This window comes from Rhinolophus ferrumequinum, chromosome X (genome assembly GCF_004115265.2).
Source record: "Rhinolophus ferrumequinum isolate MPI-CBG mRhiFer1 chromosome X, mRhiFer1_v1.p, whole genome shotgun sequence".
In the NCBI taxonomy this organism is placed as follows: domain Eukaryota; kingdom Metazoa; phylum Chordata; class Mammalia; order Chiroptera; family Rhinolophidae; genus Rhinolophus; species Rhinolophus ferrumequinum.
Window position 1 is genome coordinate 115,027,178 of NC_046284.1, and position 22,560 is coordinate 115,049,737.

General features: G+C 39.6%; 1 protein-coding gene across 1 annotated transcript in view; it reads left to right on the forward strand.

Moving 5' to 3' along the window:
* The window catches only part of PIR (pirin), a 90,089-nt gene that overhangs the window by 34,933 nt on the left and 32,596 nt on the right, over nt 1–22,560 (forward strand). The window contains exon 6 of the mRNA XM_033118789.1: nt 19,338–19,422. Coding sequence (XP_032974680.1) covers nt 19,338–19,422 — 85 coding nt within the window. The remainder of the gene's footprint in view (nt 1–19,337; nt 19,423–22,560) is intronic.

The following is a 22,560-nucleotide window of genomic DNA, read 5'->3' on the forward strand; positions in this document are numbered from 1 at the left end:
CCAGTTCTCTCTGGAACATGACTCTTTTTCCAACAAACGCTGCTGTTTTAAATTCCATTATGTCAGAAGCAAGCCTTAAGGAGGCCTCAGTCCCACTGGGGTCAAAAAAAGGCAATCTGGAGCCAGACTGCTTGCATTCAAGTCCAACTCCACCACTGACTAACCTTAAAGAAGTCTCAGCGTTCTCATCTGTAAAATGGAGAGAATTATGACCCAGAGGGTCATGGGAGGATTAAATTAGTTAATATGTGTAAAGAACTTAAAACAATACCTGGTGCAGAGGAAGCCTTCTATAAATGGCTGTTCTTTTTACTTCATTGCAAAAGCTTTGTATAGTGTTCATGTGGCCTGCAGATGTAACAAAAGAATCTTCCTTCTCATGGACAGACTGTATATTCATGTATTGGATGGTAATCCAAAGTTCAAAAATTCAATTTCCAAAAGTGTTTACCAAGTATCTCATGTCATTCACTCAGATCTTGCTCACCATGGTGCCACCGCACCTGAAACAGTCTGTGATACATAAAGACAACCAGTAAATACTTTCTGGGTGCATACTTGACATCATTAAAATGTAAATGAATGCAGGGATAAGAGAAACTAGGGTAAAGCAGAAAGCAGATAAGACAATATAGGGGTTAAGAATGACTGCAATAAGCTTAATATGAGCTAACTGAAGAGGTGAGAGAACAATAGAATTAGCTAAATTAAATTTTTAAAATAAAATAAACTATTTAAGGGATTAGGAAGTAGGGAAATAAACACCAGATTGATTTTTTTCTTTAAATTTGAATACTAGGCTGTTTTGCAAGACTCAAAATGTTCCCTGCAGGTTTCTTAAGTTCAAGCAGTGACAACAATGAGAAGCAGAGGTTTGGGTGCTTGTGGTTCCCCTTGGTGATCCACAGGCAGGTGTCTTGTCTACTTTAGCATCTTTCCTGTGGGTTTTCAGGGCATGGATTGATATCCAGTAGGGGACATACTACCTTTCAACAGTTCCCCGCCCCCTACCCCGGCATTGGGAGACCCCGTGTCCCTCAGGCAGTTCTCTCCCAGTCAAAAAGCAATTTGCCCACTAAGCAGCCTGTACTGGTTATGCGTTGGCACGAGATTTCTAACCAAATCTGCGATTGTCACCTCCAATTTGGAGAGCTGATGGAATGTCCGGGCTGTGGCACGGCAGACCATTGGTGTCACACACACACTGTTTCCTAGACCAGAAACAGCCGAGAAACTCGAGAGAAAACCATATTTCCAGCTTTTGTTTTCTCCAGGAAACTTTAAGGGCAGAATGTCATTTGAAACACTTTCTCACCAATGTATTATACAATTTTGCTAGTATCCCTTCAATCATAGTTTGATTAAAATTTAGAGTTTGTGTGACTTTCAGGGAAATACTTTTAAGGCATGTCCAAATGGCAGTAGGTTTTGACAATCAGAATACTGGACAGTAAACTTAGAACGTTTTTGCGTTGTACCTATTTCTCTATTTCAGGGGAAATTGGAATTAATTGACTGTATCCAGCACATGTTAAATGGATCTTGCCTACTTTACAGTTAACTCCATATATTCTCAGCTCTTCCCTTCACCTGCCCTTTGGAGTTTGCGTCTGTTCACTTTGTGACATGGATAGAGCTGGCCTCCTCTCACAGGAGGCCTCTCTTTCCTTCCCAGGCTCAAAGAACAACTTCTCAAAGTAGCATTTAAAAAACTATTTAATCGTGAAAACAGGTAGCACAGGCATACTCTTGTTCCCCCTTTTGTTTGACTTTGAAGTATTCCAGCATGTTCATGGGTCTAGTTCAAAAAAGAATGATGCATAGTCTCCTAATGGTTGTGTGTGGAGGGCGGGGGCAGTGGGGGGTAGAGGGGGACAGTAGGTTTCTGACAAAGGGAGCTTGAGATAACAGGCTCCAGCTGTCCCGAGAGCAAGCAGAGGGAAAACAACACTTGCTCAGAAAAGAATCCTCCCTTCCAAACGCCTCACTGTTGATATATTTTACTTATAGATCAGAGTACTCTGTGATAGACTTAAAATCTTGAGATTTTAAAAATGTTCCTTTTGGGCTGAGGGGTCGGGTGAGGATGGATCTGAGACTTCTCTCAGTATGCCTTTTTTATTTTTTTGAAAGATGCAAATGCAAATGTTTACATGTTTAAAACATCCAGTTAAACCAGAAAAGGGAAAAAGCCCTCAAATCTGAAAATTAAAAACAAATGGAAACAAATGAAGAGCCTAACATTTGTGTAAACATATCAGCAACATAACCACACAGAGGAAATATTTATTTTAAAGGCTTTTAACCATAATTTTCTGACTGTACATTTTAATGGGATATATTCTAAAGACAAAAAGAACAGCATAAAAATTATTAACTTCACTCTGTAGTTTTATTGTTAGTGTCGGCATTACAATTTTAAAAGTTTGATGTATATTGTGAAACAAATGAGTGAATTAATATTTTTAGGAGTCAGGATTTTCAGTGTAAGAAAAATAGGTTCAAATACAAAACAAAAGAGCTAAGAAAAATTCTGTAATATTCAATGTTACATTAAATATAAATGGACATTTAAAAAAAAATGGATGGCCATTATCTCTATAAGGCAGTTTCTAGAAAGCTAATACATTTGATGATTTGAGGAATCCAAGATGTTTAACAATGCCATTCTATGTTTCTTTCTGATAACAATTTTATTTTCCTCTGGTTTTTATTTCCATTGACTTTTCTTTTAGGGCTCATGTTTAATTAGATGCTATGAGTAATACTAAAAAAAAGTCCTGCCTAAGAAATTCATAATCACCCAAGTGAATTCTGGTTGAATTTCCCTTTTGACACAGGACAAGAGGGAAACAGCATTTGGGGAAAAGGATATTGTCAAGGGCCAAGTCCTATAAAAATGTGGAGTTCCGGATTTCACCAGCTCCGTCTCCTTGCTACTTGTTCAGCAGAGCCCAGCCTGCATCCCCTCTCTCTGGCGAAGCCTTCTCTGTTGCCCTACATCCACACAGCCCTCTGTCTTCACAACCCATGAGATTTTGGGACTGGCAGTTATTTAATTCACGTGTCCCGTTTCTCTATGAGCTGTGTTGATTCAGTCATTAGACACCTGCTGTGTGCACATTGTGCAGCGCCCTGGAGATAGGCTCTGAATAAGATACAACTACTGTCATCAATTAAAGTCGCAGTCTAGCTGGGTGGGGAAACTGGCCAACATTAGAAGTATAATGTGATACGAGAAATGCTAAAGCAGCAGTTGGTAAAGCTTGCAGGGTACTCCAGAGGAGGGACAATTGACTTTTCTTGTGTGGATGGGGGGAGGGAAAGAAAAGGGATGGGGCCAGGGCTCAGGTTTTACTAACAATGGCTTGTATAAAACGCTTGGATACTGTGTTTCCCCGAAAATAAGACCTAGCCGGACAGTCAGCTCTAATGAGTCTTTTGGAGCAAAAATTAATATAAGACCGGTCTTATATAAGACCTGGTATTATATTATATTATATTATATTATATTATATTATATTATATTATATTATATTATATTATATTATACTATATTATATTATATTATAAGGCTCGGTCTTATAGCAAAATAAGACCGGGTCTTATATTAATTTTTGCTCCAAAAGACTCATTAGAGCTCATTGTCCACCTAGGTCTTGTTTTCGTGGAAACACGGTAGTAGGAGTGCAATAACTATTTGGACATCGTGATGGGCTGCATAGGCAACCAGATCCTGGTGGGGTTGCGACAGGGCAAAAGGAAATGATGCAAAATATTGGGCTGAAGGGAAATCCAAGACCAAGTTTGTCTACTCCTGGACTTTGCCTAAGGCTGACCTTGGTTGTATGTATATTCCAGCATTCCTCTCTCCCAGGGTTTTTCATAGCATGCTCTGAGGTTAAGGTGGAGTAGGGTGCTGTGTGCAGTTCTGGCTCATCTTGAATTTCACAAAGCACTTCATTCTGTGGGACCTGCACAACACAGACGCTGTACCCTGAGCAGATGATCAGTATCATTCCACAGACAAGTGCAAAACTTGGTTCTGATTCAGGGTTGCGAATAGGCACAATTAGGTCTGTTAGTCTTGTTTTGTAAATAGGAGGACACCAGAGAAATGCACCCTGCAACTTCAAAGACTTGTCCTGTGGTAGGCAGCCATAGTTGGCACTTCATTTGCAGTGAGGAATGTTCAAACAAACACTGCTCAGCATCTGATCGGATCAGGGCAGCCCACTCACCCCAGAAATACCATTCTTGGTGTGCACAAAGGGTGCCAGATGTTCTTATTCCTTCAAGATGTCCCTGCTGACCTCATTACCTAGGAAGTACATTCCAGTGGTGTCGACAAGCCCTCTTCTGCCAGTACAGGAAGAATGGATAGGTGCGCTTTCAAAGCAGAAGTTACATCCTGTGCCAGTCATACATCGTTGGCCCTGGTAATCAGGATTACAAATTAGCAAGGAGATTTTGACTCAGAGGATAATGAAAGCTATAAAAAACCAAGGTGTCACCTTCAGTAAAGGTGAGTGGCTATTTCACATATCAGTGTAATAACTTCCATGGCTGCTGTCAAGGTTTGTGCTTTGGGGATGTAAGTCTTTCCCCACAAACACATTCCGTATTTTTTCTAACCACAGTGAAATACACAGGACAGCTTCAGGGAGCTTCAGAGGCTATTGCATGTTGTGTTAAAAGTTGAGCTCTTGTGGATATAAATGAAGTAGATGTTAGTATTTTAAGAACTGGAATTGGCACGTACGAGTATAGAGCTATATGTTGTTGATAGCTGCAAACACACTATTTTGACTGAAGCACAAATCCTTGGGATCATGTAGCTTTTGAACAATCTGAGCAAACTTACACTAAAATGTAATGGAAAAATTTGGTGTCGGATATAATTCTGATTACCTGAAGCTTAATTAAGAATTCTGCTCTTGTGGACAGGTATAGGTACTCCGAGATAGACAAGAATTTAAAACTTTCCCATCCAATGGGCTCTAAATCATTGCTAGGGATTACTCTGTTGAAAGAGGAGCATGTTGTGGTCTGGTTAGCATTGGGCTGGTTAGCATTCCCTGGGCTTAGGAAAATCAGATGAGGAAATGGAGGTCTGCCATTCTTGGAAGGACTTCCACACTGGCCATGGGGAATTGCAGGGATTTCTCAGAAAGGTATTTGTTCCATGACAGTTCAGTTGAGCTCAGCAAACATGTACTAAGGGCCAACTGTATGCAAGGTCCTGTGAAGGTGTGAGACAAAAAGATGAAAAAAATCAGGGAGCTGGCAGGGGACAATCGAAGGGACAGACACATCAATTGCTAGCACTACTGTACCGTGTGGTCAGTCACCAGACTAGAAAACATGGAGGGGTTTAGGGAAAGGCAGAATAGATAGGAGGCTTGGCCCAATCTGGAGGATCAGGAAAAGGAAGCATAAGTATAGAGGAGCCAAATGACCTGGCAAAGAAGGGTGGAAAGAGACTAGACCGTACAAAGGAGACAGCATGAAGCCAGAGAGGTGTTTATAAGTTGTTTCTCCATACAGCTGTGAAAGTGTCCAGGGGAATAACTCCATGTTTTAGAAGGCCTTCAAAACATGTGTTCATTGTCTTAAGTATGGGAATTGGAAAAGTTATCATCTCTATCATGTAACACTTTTCTGGTAATTTCTCTCTCTCTCTCTCTCTCTCTCTCTCTCTCTCTCTCTCTCTCTCTCTCTCTCTCTCTCTGAGTGATCAAAGGTAAAACAGTGCAAAATGACAAAGAAACAGTGCTCTCATATCACTATGTATAGGAGGCATCCATGTTCAGAGGGTAGCTGTTACATTTGTAACCCAACATGAATCAATTAAGGTCCAGCTTTTCCAGGTTCACTGAAAAATGAAATAATGACAATTTGCCTTTTTTTTTCATGAAACCTCTTGTTCTCTTTGCTTCCATATGGATGGTCATTTTTAACATTACGGAAGGAAACCATGCTAACCAAAAATTTTCTTTCCTGGTTCAACTATAAATAGCAACTGGAGAAATTGAAATGCTTCCTTTTAGAGGAAACCATTTTGAAGTCCAGAGCAAGGCTCTTCTTTCCCACCACCTTCAAACAACTGCCTATGGTCAGTTTTTCTCTTATCTCTAGGCTCTGAAAATAATGTTGGCTTCTCCCAATCCCTTCTGGTATTCCCTGATTGCAATAAGGATCCACAAGAAAGTGGGATGGAGGGCTGGGCTGTGAAAAGGAGGAAGAAAAATAGCCTGACATTTTTTCTACTCCATCTTGATTCCTTTAGCATTGATTTTTGTGCCTCTCCATCCTTTCTCCACTGGAGGGTTTTCTTGTAGACCTCCGTCCCCTCACCATCACCATTTAGGGGTTCTGCCAATTGAGTCCTCCTGGCTAAATTCTTTCCCCGGCAGCTTCCAAATATGGTTGCAGCAGCTCTACTTGTCAGGAATTAGTACCCACCTACCTCTGTGTCTGCCCTGGAGACTTTCAGTGTCTCCGAGTAACTACCGGTACTTGGCTGGTGGAGTTTTCCAGCATCAGGTATTGATTTAAGGCCATCTGTTATCGATTAATCCAAAAGAAGTTTTGAGTGACAGTCCTGATGACTGTAATTAAATGTTTTCATAGGCTTTAACTGACAGAGTCTGTCAGCCAGACAAAAGCACAGAGGACTTAGAATTGGATAGAAGTCAAATGGAGGGAGTTGAGATGGAGGAGAAGACCAAAAGATAATTATCCTTTCTTCCCCTCCAAGTTCAGAATGAACTGACAGGTAGACTCTGAGGAGTTGGCCAGATGGGGATCCAAATACTGTCTTTATTGCCTGGTAGAATCTGGGTAAGAGCACATGACTTGTATCTGAGACATTTTGGGCTTCTTAATACTGCCCGCCCACTTCATTAAAGGTGTCCAGGCAGAACTGTACAGTCATCCTTTTTAGAGGCAGGCTTATTACCTCATGGTGTATGTATCTGTGGAGAGAGAGAGAGAGAGAGAGAGAGATTTGTGTTCAGAAACAGCTTTTAACTTGGCTGGTGTAGTTGATCTCCTGTATGGGTGATTTACGGGATTCTAGGAAGCCCTAACACATGCCAAAAATTCTGTTACGTTATTGAAACTATACCATTATAAAGTGAATTCTTTGATAGTATGATAGATTGAAAAGAGCAGGGACTGTAGAATCAAAGAGACCTGGGTCCAAATTTCAGCTCTGTTTAATACCTCTGTGACCTTGGGGAAATTATTTTTGAACCTTTACTTCCTTATCTGACCAATGGGGATAATGAATAGTTTTTGAGTTATTTGTGTGGTATATAATGTGCCTATTAACATAGAGGGTACTTAACAAATATTTGTTCCTTTTTCCCTATCTGTCTCCCTTTCTGCTCCCACATTCCCTTTTATCATTAGGCTTTACTGATAGCAAATCTCTAGAACTTCTTGGGAAGGAAAATGGCTGACATCTTTTGTGGGCTTACACGTTAACTAAATTCTAAGCCAGAGTTGTCCCATGAAAATATAATGGAATCAATATGTAATTTAAATTTTTCAGTAGGTACATTGAAAAAAGTAAAAAGAAACAGGCAAAATCAACTTTAACAATGTACTTTAACCCAGTTATCAAAAATATCATTTTAACATATATCAATATTAAATTATAATGAGATGTTTTGCATTTTTTGGTCACCAAGTATTTGACATCCAGTGTGTAGTTTACCCTTACAGCACAGCTCAGTTCACACTGGCAGCCACATTTTATGTGCTTAGTAGCCTCATATGGCCCGTGGTACCTGTATTAAACAGTGAAGTTCTGAGTGCTTTACATGTATCAGTTTTTCCCCTGCTGAGTTAACTCTGGAAAACAGAGCCTCAGGCAGGTCTTATGTACAATCACAGGGCAGGGAGAGTAAGGGGAAAGGGAAGTGAGGCAGATGCTTGTTGGTGCAGGTACCTGTTCAGAAAACTGTACCTTAGTACTTTCTCATGGAAAAAAAAAGAGGAAGAATTTTTCTGTCATCCCATATTTTCCATTCCTCTTAGGTCAGAGTTTGCCCCATGCGAGCTAATTCCGTGCCGTTCTGGATTGTGGCACCTAGCCCCTTCAGGCAGCCTCCGAGGAGGCCACCTACCAATCCAGTGGCTTGGATCTCCATTCCAGTCTGGGCATGGATCCAGAGCCTCAGTAGTACTGTCAGGCCAAGCCCAGGAGCTGTGGAGCGGCTGTATCTTCCACCACTGTGAGGGCAATCAAAGGTATTCAGAGCTTGGCAGTCAGAAAGGAGCCAAGGCAGCTGGAGATGGCAACAGTTATGACCCAGGAGTCTCCATAAGTGGCCAAGGGCACAGGAGCTAGTTGGGCTGAGAGACTCCGAAGAGACTCATAAAATGTGTCCAATGAAATTCTCACAACAATCTAATGAGGGAGGGAACTGAGGCATAGCGAGATTAGCAACTTGCCCAGGGTTATGCATCTACTAAGTGACAGAGCTGGAATTCTAACCGGATGGCATCCAGAGGTTGTGCTCTTCACCACAAGCTCACACAGGTCCTTACCAGTTTGGCACAATCTGATACAAATCAGATTTTCTGCTGACAGCAGGTTTTTATCCACGGGAACTTGAAAGACAGAGAGGGCCTATGAGGAGAGATGGATATGGCAGGGTTCAGAGGAAATTCTTGACCCAACTGTAATTTTGCTCAGGAGCTGACCACTTCTTGCTTGCCCAGGAATCCATGAACCATCCCCTGCCCCAGCTGGAGGATAAATACTGACCCTTCTATAGGTTCCCAGCCCTTCATTCAGCAGATTCGCTGACCTCTTCAGTTTCTCAGAGCTGTTGCTGTACAGTAGGGAACCTCCTCTCTTCTTGTTTGTGGATAGACAGGAAGCCATATTTGATACTTTGGGAGCCGCTTTGTATACTACTTACTTTATTTCGATGGGTTGGTGTAGTAAGTTTGGGGATTTGGAGATTGATCAAGGAGAAGACGGGCTCATGAGAGGTGGTAACACAACCTTTATTTGGGCGGTTCTTGGACAGGCTTGCCTGGTAAGGGAAGTCCCTCATAGTTGGAGACCTTCCAGAATAGTTGTGTCAGGCCACCACCCAGAAGGGGAATCAGGCAAGGGCCTTCACAGGGGAGTTGGGGAAATCAAGAGGGGGCTTACCTGTCTAGGTGATGTCACTCAGCAACAATGTGGAGGGTCTCTGGGTCAGAGAGCTCCAAAAGGCAGCGGCAATTTGGGGTCTTTTATAGCTGCAGGATTCATTATTTATGACTAACAGATGTTGTTGGGTGCAGTTTCACAAGGTATGCAAGTAGGTAGACTCAAAATGGCTAAAATATGTTTATTTGCAATATATTTAAAACAATTGGACGTGTGAGAATTTGAGTCGGGCAGCAGCAGGCTTTGGGCTAAAGATCCTAGAAGTAAACAACAACGTGGGGCCATTTTTGCCTAATACCCAGGGGCCGTGTCTGGCCCATTTATTTAATAGTTGAACAGGAAACTTTCCATTCATTTACCTCTTCAATTGCTGTAACGGAGTATTAGGATCTGAACAAAGTCCTTAGGGTAACACAAGTCTAGAATTCCTGACAGTAGGAGATGCTTTTCCGAGCCGACCAAGACCTACTCTCCCTTTTTCTTCTGGCACTCCCATTGGAATCAGAATGTCAGGCAGCCATAGACGTGAGAGATCATCTGGCCAGCTCCACCACTTTGCAGATGAGAATGCTGCAACCCAGTCACGCGAAAAATCTTTCCCAAGGGCACACGGCTCATTGCGGAAGGAACCTAGACCTAAACTCAGGTTTCCTCATTTTGCCCCATTTTATTTGACAGCACCCTTGCCTTATCACACCGTTCAGCCCTTGTACATAAACTTGCTGAGTGTGTCTCGCTCTCCAGTTTGGGAATGCTTTAGCTCATTTTCATGGAAGGGAGCTTCAGAATGAAACTCTTTCTACACCAAAAGAGTACCCTCAGGCACATATCTATACAAGGAGACACCCCTGACAACATCAGAATGTCCTGAAACGATCACAAAGGAGAAGCCCTGTGTCATAATAAATTTCCTCTTAATCATATCTACACAAAGGTGTCAGTCCCCAGAGCTCTGTGAAACCTTATCTTTGCCAAATAGTTTCTCAATCCCAACGCACTTTCTCACAAGAACTCATAAAAACATCTTAGTAAATACCAAATGTGACTAGTAGAGATTGAAAATGTTACGAAGTCCTGTGAAGAATATTCTAGCACTGGTTAATAGATTTTCTCACTCTGCCTTGGAACATGTTACCCATGGATGGGTGATAAGGGATAGGAAGGCTCCCTGTTGGCATAGTTGGGGGTTATTTGTAGTTTTATTGTACTGTTGCCTTTGTAGGATTATGGATGGATTGGTCAAATAAGAGATGAGCATTTGTGCTTTCTCTGTTTTTAATTTTCAGAAAAATTAGAACGTCTATAACCCAACTTCAGCCAAGAATGCTGACTCAAAGGTGAAGAAATCAAAGTCCAGTTTCACAATGAACGTGTCTATGGTCAGATTTCAGGATGGTGACATTCCCTTCCCTTAGCTCTTCTTTCCTCACTGCCTCTGCCCTAAAAAAAAAGGAGAAGGACTAGAATGTTACTGTTGATTAATGTGCTGCTTGAAAAAAGATGCTGTAGAGACTGGACTGTAGGATACTTCAGCTATGTGCAAGATTCTTTGTCAGCTGGACGTTTGATGCTCAAGATTTCCCACAGTCCTTTATGGTTGACTGAAGTTAAAAATGTTGTTGGCCCTCTCTCTCACCCTATACAGAGTCATTGGCATTGTGCCTAAGAGTTTCTCGTTTTCTCTTTGGGTAGCACTTCATGTATATGTCAAAAATATGATTACAAGGTTTTAATCCTCCCCACTGCAGATATAAACTAATCTCTCCCACTCCTTATCAGAATTCTTTAAAATAATCAAGAATTCAGATATCAGAGTGCTTTGGATTGGGGACAGAAGACTTATCATTTCCTTGAAGAGCGTCAGCCTATTCTAAACAGTGAGAGTTGGAAGTTTGCTTTAAATAATGTGGTAAGTCTACTTTTAATTTCCTCAAAGCCTTAAGATCTCCACAGGAAAGAGAAAGATAAGGCTCTCCACACAGGGGCCAAAGGATGTGGCAGTAAATTTCTTTAGTGTGTGTGAAGGTGTAAGTGGTGGGGAGAATGGGTCTGTGCTGAAGGGTTTTCTCCCCAGTGCAAAGCCCACTAGACCATGAGAGCGGGAAAGTGGTAGAAGGAAGCTGAGGAGATTGGGAAACCCCGTGGGAGATGTAAGAACTCCTTATAAGTAGATCTTCTATTAGTTGGGGCTCCTGAGCTAATTAGTGAAGTTTTCTCCATTGAGGCTCTTCCTTGTGATTGACAGAAAGAGAACCTACCTGAAATAGACCCAAGTGCATATGCAAACTGAATAATGATGAAGAAGGTTATCATCAACTGGGGAAAAGGGAAGACTAAGTCATCTGGGACCACTAGTTAACTATTCATGAAAAGAAACTAGTTTATCTCATGATCTCACAAGTAATAATAAAATAAATTTGACATAGATCAAATAATTAAATGTTAAAAATGTTGAACTAGATAAATATAGGCAGAGATTTAATGTCATCTTTGGATGGAGAAAGACTTTCTAAAGTTTAAAAAGCATTGAAAGGAAAAGGCTGACAAATCTGACCCATGTCAGAAATGCTGTAAATGAAATTAAAGGCCAGAAACAAACTGGGATATTTTTACAACAGATACTATTAAAGGCTAATAGCCTTAATTTATTTGAAAAAACAACAACATATCTCATAAATTAATAAGAAATGTGCCCAACTCTTGACCCCTATCCTCCAGTTCTCTGCTCCCTCCCAGAGTCATACTTCACGAAAGATATGTCTGCACATGTTATCTCTACTTTCCCACCCCTTCTAGGTTCTCAGCCTGGCATCCACCCCGTCGGTGCACTGAATCACCACTGACTTCCATGTGGCCAAACCCAGAAGTCTTTTTTTTCTCTTTCTCACGTTACTTCTTCCTTTCCATGCTTCTTCCTTCTCTGCACCTTCTCTCCTTCCTTTGGCCTCTGAGATAATGCATTCTTGTATCTCTGGATACTCCTTTGCTCCTTCGCAGTTTCCTTTCTTAGGGAGGTTCCTTTTCCTCTACCCCAGACCCCTAAATGCTCAAGTTCCCTGGATCTCAGTCCTGAGTCTCCTTTGTCATTGAATATCGTCTCTCTAGGTGACCTTATCCTTCCCATAGATTTAGATGTGATTTATAGTCTTGTGACTCCCACATTTATATTCACAACACAACCCTCACCTCTGAGCTCTGTGTGCTTGCCCCACTTCACATCGTGTGCGTGGTTCCCAGGCATGTCAGATTCTAAATAGCAAAAGTTGAAGTCTTACTCCCCCTTCCCCTGCCTGTTTTGATGACAAACAAAGGAAAATTTGTTTCCCTTCCAGTCTTCTCCATCTTAATGAATGAATGGCACCATCACTCACTGCTCATGTAGACACGTGGCGCTCATCCTTATTCCTGTTCCTCCCCCACCCACATCTAGTCCATTAGCAAAACCTTTCTGTTTCCCAAATAGATTTTATTAATAAATCTATCTACCTCCCTCCCATCCCCTGCCCAGCCCTGGCCAGGCCCACTGCAGCAGCCTCTTCAGGGGGCTCCTCTCTCCTCTTCTTACTCCTTTCCAGTTCTCCACATAGTAGCTTAAGACATCTCTTTAAGATAAAAATTGGATCAATGTGTTCCCATTGTAGTTTAAAGAAATCCCAAATACCTTACTTTGGTCTACACCTGACTGGGTCTTTTCTAATTCTCTAAACTCATCTCATGGCATTCTCTCCAGCGACTTCTCTGTGTCTGCATGTTGCTCTCCTCTGGTTTCCGAGTCTACCAGGGTCTTCACTGCCTCCAGGCGTTTGCACATGCTGTGCTCCTTCCTTTGCCCAGAAACCTCTTACCCGTAGCTCTTCTCATTCGAGGACTTCCATCCCCCCTGTACCCTATCTATTTCTTTTATAGCCTGTATGATTTTATATTTAATTTGTTAAATTGTCTTTCTCACTAGAAAGTAAACTCTATAAAGCCTGAGCAGATCTATTAATGAATATACATATCCAATGACTAGCACACTGCAGGCTATCAGTATTGCTCAAATAAAGGAGTTAATTAATAATGAATGAAAACTTACATAGGTTAATGAGCAGATAGCTTATAAAAAGGGAAGTACAAGTGGCCTAATTAATATACATGAAGCACCTAGAATAACACCTGGTACATACTAAGCACTTAATATATTTAGCTATTGTTATTCTCATATTAATAATATTTAATAGTATTTGGTAAATTAAAAATAATTGTATCACCCAAACTAATAGTCAAATTAAAAGATTAAAGAGATAATCAATTTCTGCTTCTTAAGTTAGCTAAGATTTAAAAAAAATTAGATGGTCAACATTTTGATGAGATGGGTACTTTTTACATGTAGTTACCGAGTGATTTGACAAAAAAACAATTTGGATGAAAGCAAGTCAGTTAGTAAAACAATTGGCCAAAATGATTTTTTATTCAGAAACAAATACTGCTAGACAATGGTTGTCCACACATTGGTATTTTTACTGTGGAGACGGTGCCTTTAAACTGTTTTTTTTAGGTTAAGCTTTTTTCCTTATTTTTTTGTTTTCATCCATATTTTCAGATTCTTGGGTACATTCTCTTTTCCTTTACTTTTTTCCCAGCAATTAATCCTTTCCTACTATGTTTGTGGCAGGGATATATTGGGGGAAAAAGCCAAAATGTGCAACAATAGGGGATTTGTTGGAACGAGTTCACTTTCTAACAATAAGGGATTAGATAGTGAAAAAACAATATTTAGAGCACATGATGTGTTGAAAACTGCCCTGTGGTAGCAAAATTACCAAGACTAGGAAAACCAATGACTAGCAGTAGACATGTTCAGAATTACTGTTCAATCCATCATATGATCATGTTGACCAGTTGCTTTTGGCCACATTGCATTTAGCCATAAACCTACGGATATATCAAGAGTCTTTAAAATGTCTAGACTTTCAGTCCCCAAATTTCATTGTGAAGGAATAAAATAGAAATGTGGTCAAAGATTTATGTGCAAATATATACATCAAAAGTTAGCAATGATGCAAATGAAAAAAACCATAAAACATAATGTTCGACATTAGGGGAGGTGATCCAATATGAAGGTGAGGGTCCAGGAATAGGTAGAAACACTGTTTCTCTTATCAAATATTGAGGATTCACACTTGTTAGTACAGTTACTTACAATAATTTGCTTAAGCAACATAGTGAAATTGAGAATTTGAGTGCATTTCCTGAAAAATCACTAAATCATAAAGGGTCTTTGAAATAGTTCCCATAAAGAAATGTGGAAGCATTTATTACAACTCTGACATGTGACAAATTGCTGCCACTTGCTTTTAGGGAAGGCCAGCATGGTGGCAAAATTAACAGCATGCAGGGATAAATGGGTGGCCCTTAATTATGAAAGGAGCAGTGGCAAAATGGAAGATAGCTCCTTTGCCGTGCTCACACACAGCAACCAACATAGCATGCTCTGGGAAAATGTTTGTAAGCCACATGGCTCCATGTGGAAATGATTTCATCTCCTCATTAAGATCACATTGATGAATAAAAACAGAGGAAGGAAGCCAGCTTGACAAGGATATCATACCAAAAGCCAGGGTGAGCGGGAAGTCTTTGAAGGGTATAAGATGAAGGTAGCTGGGCTCCGGAAGGAAGTAGTTTTGTAGATCCTGTTTGGTCTTGGTTGTTTTGCGGTCATTATTGGAGTGGTGTCTTAGGCTCACTAAGGGTTTAATTCTGACATATTTATAGAGAAAAAGAGACAAGGCTTGTCTGGATTTGATAGCACTCCTGTTGTTGTAGGTTAGCCAAAATTTACCCTTAACCTCATGAATAGTTACGTTACTACTTACCTTCTAGAAGCTTTGCCTACTTGGTATTTGAACTGTAAGATTTTAAGCCATTACAGACTAAAACCTTTAAGATAAGTTTTCTAAATACTTTTAACAGAGAATTATGAAATGAGAAGAAAGACAAAAGAGGAATAGCTTTGGATTTTAGTACCCGTGCATATACTAAGACCAAAACAGAGACGAGGAAAAAGAAAAGAATGTCGCTGAAGGAATTGATGGGCATTAGTTCTGTTCATGCTGAAACAGATCTGAAGAGGAATGTTTTATCTTAGGTTGTTATTGACCAATTTATTTTAATCCTGTGAAAATATATACACTGATAGCTAAGTTTTAACCAAAAAAAGAACAATTGGTTTAATTAAATTCTGATTCTATTTAAAGGGTCTATTGATAGTTTAATACTATGCATTAAAAAACAAAAAACCAGGACACAGGAAAGAATGTGCCTAATGAAGATATTTGTTGATGGTTGCAAACTGACAGTGTGTAATAGAAAAATTAAATCCAGGTTTGCTCAAAGTGTATTTGAGGCTGGCATTATCACCCTTGAGTTAAATGAATATAATTTACATTTGCTATTTTAGCAGAATTACCAAAATTGAAAAAAAAACCACTACCTGATTTTCAAAAACTATATGTGAATACCTGTATGTTTGTGTATATACATACACCTACACACACACTCATGGAAACAGCTTCCAAATTGAGTTTTATTTCATTATGGGGTTATTGGAATAGACTAATTATATATATTTAAGTTTGGGGTAGTTGATTATTCAAGACATGTATTGCATTAACACCTTCATTGATCTGATTTTCAGTACAAAAAAAGTTGTTAGAATCAGAATTCTGTTTTAAGGTACATTGATGTTGTGAAAAAATACCTTCAAAATTAATTTAAAATTTCCCTTTAGCCCTTTTCACACTAAGACATAGGCTATATTTGTGGCTTTGTTATGTTAGAACGTCTCTCACTGATTTCTGTTTAAAATTTTATGAGTGAATACATAAGTACAGAATTCTGTGTGCACTCACATGTGTATCTATTATGTAGATACAGTCTCCATATTAATAGATGCAAGTTACTATTTTTTGGACAATACGATTAGGTTGAGAAACTAGAGGCAGGACTGGCTTAGAGGGCAAGACTAGTGACTGGATTTGAGGGCAAGAATAGAGTGAGCTGATCATTCCCCACGGACCTAGTTATCCTCCCTTTACCTAGCCTCATCTCATTTCCCTACAGCTCCAGTCTGAGAAATTGGAAGGGAATTTGAAAAATAAAAATGTGGAGGAAAACATTCTGAGTCATTCTGACTCAGAATTTCAGACCCAGAAATAGACTGCGACATCAGTGAGTCCCAACACGAGATTTTCAGATGAGTGAACTAAGCCCTGAAGAAGACAAGTGCTTTGCTAGTCAGCAGGATAAGCGATCCTAGTATCAAAGACTCCTGGTTTCCAGTTCAAGGTTATTTTAATGACTACATTCTGGGAGAATTCTAGTAAAAATGAAGCCAAGAGCCTTTTGGTAACTGATGTCTTCACTGTAGGCAGGGATACTGCATTTGTCTGAGGCAAAGGTTGAGAAAGATGCTTAAACCAAACAGGAATTCTTTTTCTGGAAGAAAGCAAAATATTGCCCAGACAGAGGAGTCATCTGGTATTATGTGACATTTACCCTTGATCTTTTTAGAGGTAATCTTAGAAGGCTTCATCAGACAAAACCAGATTCTTTCCATATGGTGCCTTACAAATCTAATGATCCTAGAGAATCTGCTGCTGCGTCCCACGGGTGCTGCCCTTGTGTTACGTATGTTTCCAGCTCTTTAGATTGATTGTGAATCTTTGGCCTCAGGCTGCACCTGATGCCACGGGTCTTTCTGGTTTCATTTATGTGTGCATAAAGGAATTTCCTTTTCCGGTCTTTGAAGCTCTATGTGTGATGTAGCTTGATTTTCTAAGCCATGTAACACCACCTACCAGACCACTTAAAGTCCAAAACATTCATAGGAAAGGGAACAATCTTCTGATAGCATTATTTACAATTCTCTATTCCAAAATTTAATATACAGACATAAACTTTGACCATATCAAATCGCCCATTCTGAAAAGAGGCATTTTGCTACATGTAGGTAAAGATGTTGATAAATACCCTCTGTATACTGTAAATATATTTATTATTATACATGGGGTTTTACAATAGGGAACATCATTCAATAAATATTTATTGAGCACCTACTATGTGACAGGCACTGTGGGTTGGCCCTGGGTGAAAAAGGCAGAAAGGTCCATGTCCTTGTGGAGTTTACATAATTAATCTCTGCAAAAGGATGCTTTTATCAAGGATAGTCAATAATTCTAGGCTCTGGATTCTCTCTTTTAGTCTATTTACACATGTATGTTTTAATGAATATAAGCTTTTTATTAAAATATAACATATATAAAAAGATGTAGTACATACATACAATGGAATATTACTCGGCCATAGAAAAGAATGAAATCTTACCATTTGCAACAACATGGATGGACCTAGAGGGTATTGTACTAAATGAAATAAGTCAGACAGAGAAAGACAAATACTGTATGATCTCACTTATATGTGGAATCTAAAGAACAAAATAAATGAACAAACAAAACGGAAACAGACACATAGATACAGAGAACAAACTGATGGTTGCCAGATGAGAGGGGCGTTGGGGAGCTGGGTGAAAAAGGTGAAGGGATTAAGAAGTACAAATTGGTACTTATAAAATAGTCATGGGGATGTAAAGTAAGCATAGAGAATATAGTCAATAATATTGTAATAACTGTGTATAGTGCCAGGTGGGTACTAGACTAATTGGGGGGATCACTTCATAAGCTATATGAATGTCTAACACTATGCTGTCCACCTGAAACTAATATAAAATAATAAACGTCAACTGTAATTTAAAAAGTAAAGAAAAAAATTAAACAAATAAAATACAACATATAAACAGAAAAGTAAACAAATCAAGTGTATAGCTCAGAGAATTTTCACCAAGTGAATGCTTCCATGAAACCAGAAACCAGGTCAAGAAACAGAACATTGTCAGGCCCCAGAAGTCCCCTTTGGAACCTCTTCCGGTTGCTAACCTTCCCAAGGTGACCACTTTTCTCACTTCTGACACCACAGATTAGTTTGGCTTCGTTTTGAACTTTATAGAAATGGAATCAGTGGTATATGTATCTGCCCTCATTTGCTCAAAATTATGCTTGTGAGATTCATCTGACTTGTTGCACATAGTTGGGTTCATTCATTCTCCTTGCTGTATAGTATTCCATTTTTTAAGTATATTACGATTCATTTATCCATCCTTTCATTAAAGATATTTGGACTATTCCCAGTTTTTGTCTGTTTCTGACAAAGTCACTATCAAGGTTCATAGACTTGTCTTTAGGCGAACGTTTCTGTTGGGGATACTCTTCTGAGCTGGAATGCTTGGTCACACATTATGCCCATATTCATCAGTACTACGTACTGCCAAGCCGTTTTCTAAAGTGTTTATACCAAGTTATAGTCCTACCAGCAGTGTATGAAAGTTCCAGTTACTCCACATCCTTGCCAAATCTGGCATTATGTGCCTTTTCATTTTTGTGAGTATTTGAAGTTTAAAAAAGTAGAACAGAACCACTGGGGTTTTGTGATAAACAATGAGGCATCATCAAGTTTATAGCAATAGTAATCATCCCTTACATTTTGATCTATGCCAGTAATTCAGAATGGTATCATATCGAATTACGAACTCTGCTTACCTGTTGACAGAATTAAAGCCACTGTGTACAATGGAAAGTCCTGCGAAAGTTTGCCTTCCCTTACATGTGGAGTCATGGCTTTTTCAAGCCAGCAGTGGTAGTCCACCTTTTTTTGCTTAAAAGGGCTAAGTTAGAACAAATAATATTTACAAGCCACTCTTGTTGAATTGCAAAATGGGCATGGCTTTATTGAGACCTGGGGAAGAAACATACTTTTGGATGGGAGATAACCTTCCATATCAAGTGGAAGACTGGAAGTGAGGAAGTTGGAACAACTATTGGCCAGTAAACTCCTAGCATCGGACCGTATTTGAGAAGTGGTTGTGGGGAGATAGCTGTCATCCTGAAATTAGCTTGTCAACCATATTGTGAAGTTAGGAGAGCTAACTTTTAGACCAAAGCCCTTAAGAATGTGCTGAAATTGTAAATATAATGGATTCAGGCCTGGGACCAATCACAAAAGAGCCTAGCTGAAGTAAAGAAGAACCTTATTCTTGGAAAAATGCTGATGGTTTCCTTTTTCTTTTCAGTCCAAGATTTACACTCGCACACCAACCTTATATTTGGATTTCAAATTGGACCAAGGAGCAAAACATTCCCAGCCTGTTCCTAAAGGTATGATGGGTTCTGGGATTTAGTGATCATTTCAGGAAAAACAAACAGACAAAGGGCCACTTTCTCTGGAATGTGCTGGTTTCTGAACCTCAGCACAAAGTTCTATGGACTTAGTTTATGTTTAAGTATGGCTAAATTAGCAAATACTTCTGGGCCTTTCAAGTTAGGAAAATCAGGAAGAATTCATAGAATGTCACGGCTGGACTGTCTGGGCCACCTCCCTCATTTTACAGGTGTGAACATTAAGGCCCAACAGATGAGCTTCTTGGCAAGGCCTTGTACAGACTTGCTGGACAAGGCAGGACTTTTACTTATGTCTCCCAACTGCTTGGCCCAGGTTGACTCACAGTGCTCCTGGAGGCAAATTCCAACCTTGTTACTTATGAACAAGTACATCCTGGATTGTGATACATCATCTCTTGAATAAAGGTATTGCTATAGAAGACTTTTCCTTTAAGTTGACATTTAAATACAAATAATACTTAGAAAACTCCCGAGCATTTAAGGCCAATTTTAGTTTTTAAAAAAATGATTATGCCTGAAATCATGAGGCATCAATCTTGGACCCATTATTTTGTTCTTTTTTTTTCTTTCATTCTGGCTATTTTTAAGTACTGAAAAGTTTTTTAAATCACTTAAACATATAAGGTGTGATCCCAAAATACAGTGAATGTTTCAATAAGAAATTTATTACAGTAAAAGACACATTGTGATTAAGGCCCCTCAAAATACTCCCCCCTCCACCCCCACCCCCACCCCCGCCCCCGCTTCAAATACATTTATCCCATCGCTCTTGCCACTTTCTAAAGAAGCTCTGGAAGTCCTCTTTCATGCGCTGTCATGGCTGCCTGGATGTCCTGAATTGATTCAAAATGTTTACCTTTGGGGAAGAGCCAGAAGTCGCATGGTGCCAGATCCAGAGAATCAAGTGGATGAGGACACATCGTAATGTTATATTTGACAAAAATTGCCGTACCAGAAGTGATGTGTGACACGGAGCACTGTCATGGTGAAGGAGGATGAAGTAAAGACACTCATGAAAGAGGACTTCCAGAACTGCTTCAGAAAATAGCAAGAACGATGGAATAAGTTGTTCGAAGTGAGGGGAAGTGTTTTGAGGGGGATTAATGGCAACGTGTCTTTTGCTGTAATAATTTTTTTATTCAAACATTTACCGTATTGTTTGATCACGTTTTGTATGTGTACCCTTATACACAATTTTTATAACAATAAGTGTGATAGCACATATGCTTTAACTTTTTTCTCTTTTGAGTTTGCATCCCTCCAGTACCTTTTCCTCTCTTATCCGCCCATTACAGTACCTTCTCTATATATTCCAGATCTAGGAGAAATCCCAGATATATTCTTTGATTAGATTTTGCTGTGTTTTCCTCCACACTTACTTTTCTACACTGACATATATGTATATGTAAATACACACATACAGAGTTATTTCGTCATGGTTTTCGAAAAATGGAATCATAAGTACATTTTTGCATCTTGCCTTTTTGACCAAACTATACCTCATGGAAATCCTTCTCAGTCTGCTCGCGTGGCTCTCCTTAATGGTGGTATTCTGTGCCGTGGGTTGGCTGCAGTACATTTAGCTATTTCCTGTCAGCAGGCACTCCCTTTGTTCCTTGTGCTTGGTTACTGCATGCTGGTCTGCAGTGCACATCCTTGTTCATGTACCCTTCTGTATGGGGACTTATTTTGATGCAGCTGGTTTCCAGGGATGGTCACAGGGTATATGCATGTTTAATTTGAAAAGGTTTTGTCAGGTTGCAGTCCAAAAAGGCAGTCACACTTTCCATCAGCAGTGTATGAGAGTGCCAGTTTCTCCAGGACACCACTAAGTGTATGGTTCACGTTAATTTCTGCTGTAAGTTTGCACTTAGCCACTGCTCTATATTCCCTCATGAGAGAATGTGTGTCTGTCACTTTACAAAACTGTACTTGTATATCATTTCATCATTATGAATTTTAAACCTGACATTTGTTTCCAAAAACATTTTTAGAGGGATACAAAAGTAAGTAACTTAGAAATGCATGGTTATTATTGAGTCACTGTAAACCCACTTTAAATAAGTCTTTTATAAACCTAGATATGAAGCAGAAAAACTTGTTTTTTCTAAGACATCACTTTCAGTTATAGTGTTCTCTCTCTCTCTGACACACACACGCATATTCTTTCATGCTTACATTGTATTAGGTGACAAATCCAAAGGTTAAGGCTTCTCTGTCCAGTACTAAACAGTTAATTCAGATATTATAAAGTACTTATTATTTATAGACTTGATAGTTCTGACTGCCTGTGATCAGACATAACAGCTGGTAAAATTATGCCATGTAAATTTTATTATCAGGTCATTCAAGTCAAGGTCACTCTTTGTCTTTTTTTTTTTTAATTTATTGGGGTGACAATTGTGAGTAAAGTTACATAGATTTCAGGTGTACAATTCTGTATTACATCATCTATAAATCCCATTCTGTGTTCGCCACCCAGAGTCAGTTCTCCTTCCATCACCATATATTTGATCCCCCTTACCCTCATCTCCTACCCCCCACCCCCTTTGTCTTTTTTTTCCCCCCTAAAAACCACCTTTCCAGGTCAAATTCCATTATAAAATCCAAGGACTGTCTAAATTAATTATATTTGTGTGCTTTGCTGCATCAATATTCCTTGAAATGTGTTGGCCCCTGGCTGGGTCCTGGACATGTTTTGTTTGTTGTATTTTGATTGTTTTCTTATGGTAAATAGACTTGACGTGACTGTCTGGGTTATGTTTGGCTTTTGGCATAAGCTTTGCAGTCTCACTAATTTAATGTTGACTTCATTGTATCATTACCAAATGAATAGGATAGAAACAGGCATTTACTGCACCATGCCATCCCTGATGCCAGGAAAATGCATATTTCCCAAGGGACGTCCAGTTAAGGGACACTGGTAACATTTCTTATGAATCAGGCTAGGTTTTATCTGAATTCCTTCCTGCAAATAGTGTTGGAATCAATTTTTACCATCTTTTTTATTTCCTCTGGGTAAGGCATGTTTCTGTGGAGTTGTGCTAATCTTGCAGAAAACAGATGTTTCATGCAGTGATGATTTGGAAGGCAGTTAGTATCAGGAATAGCGCT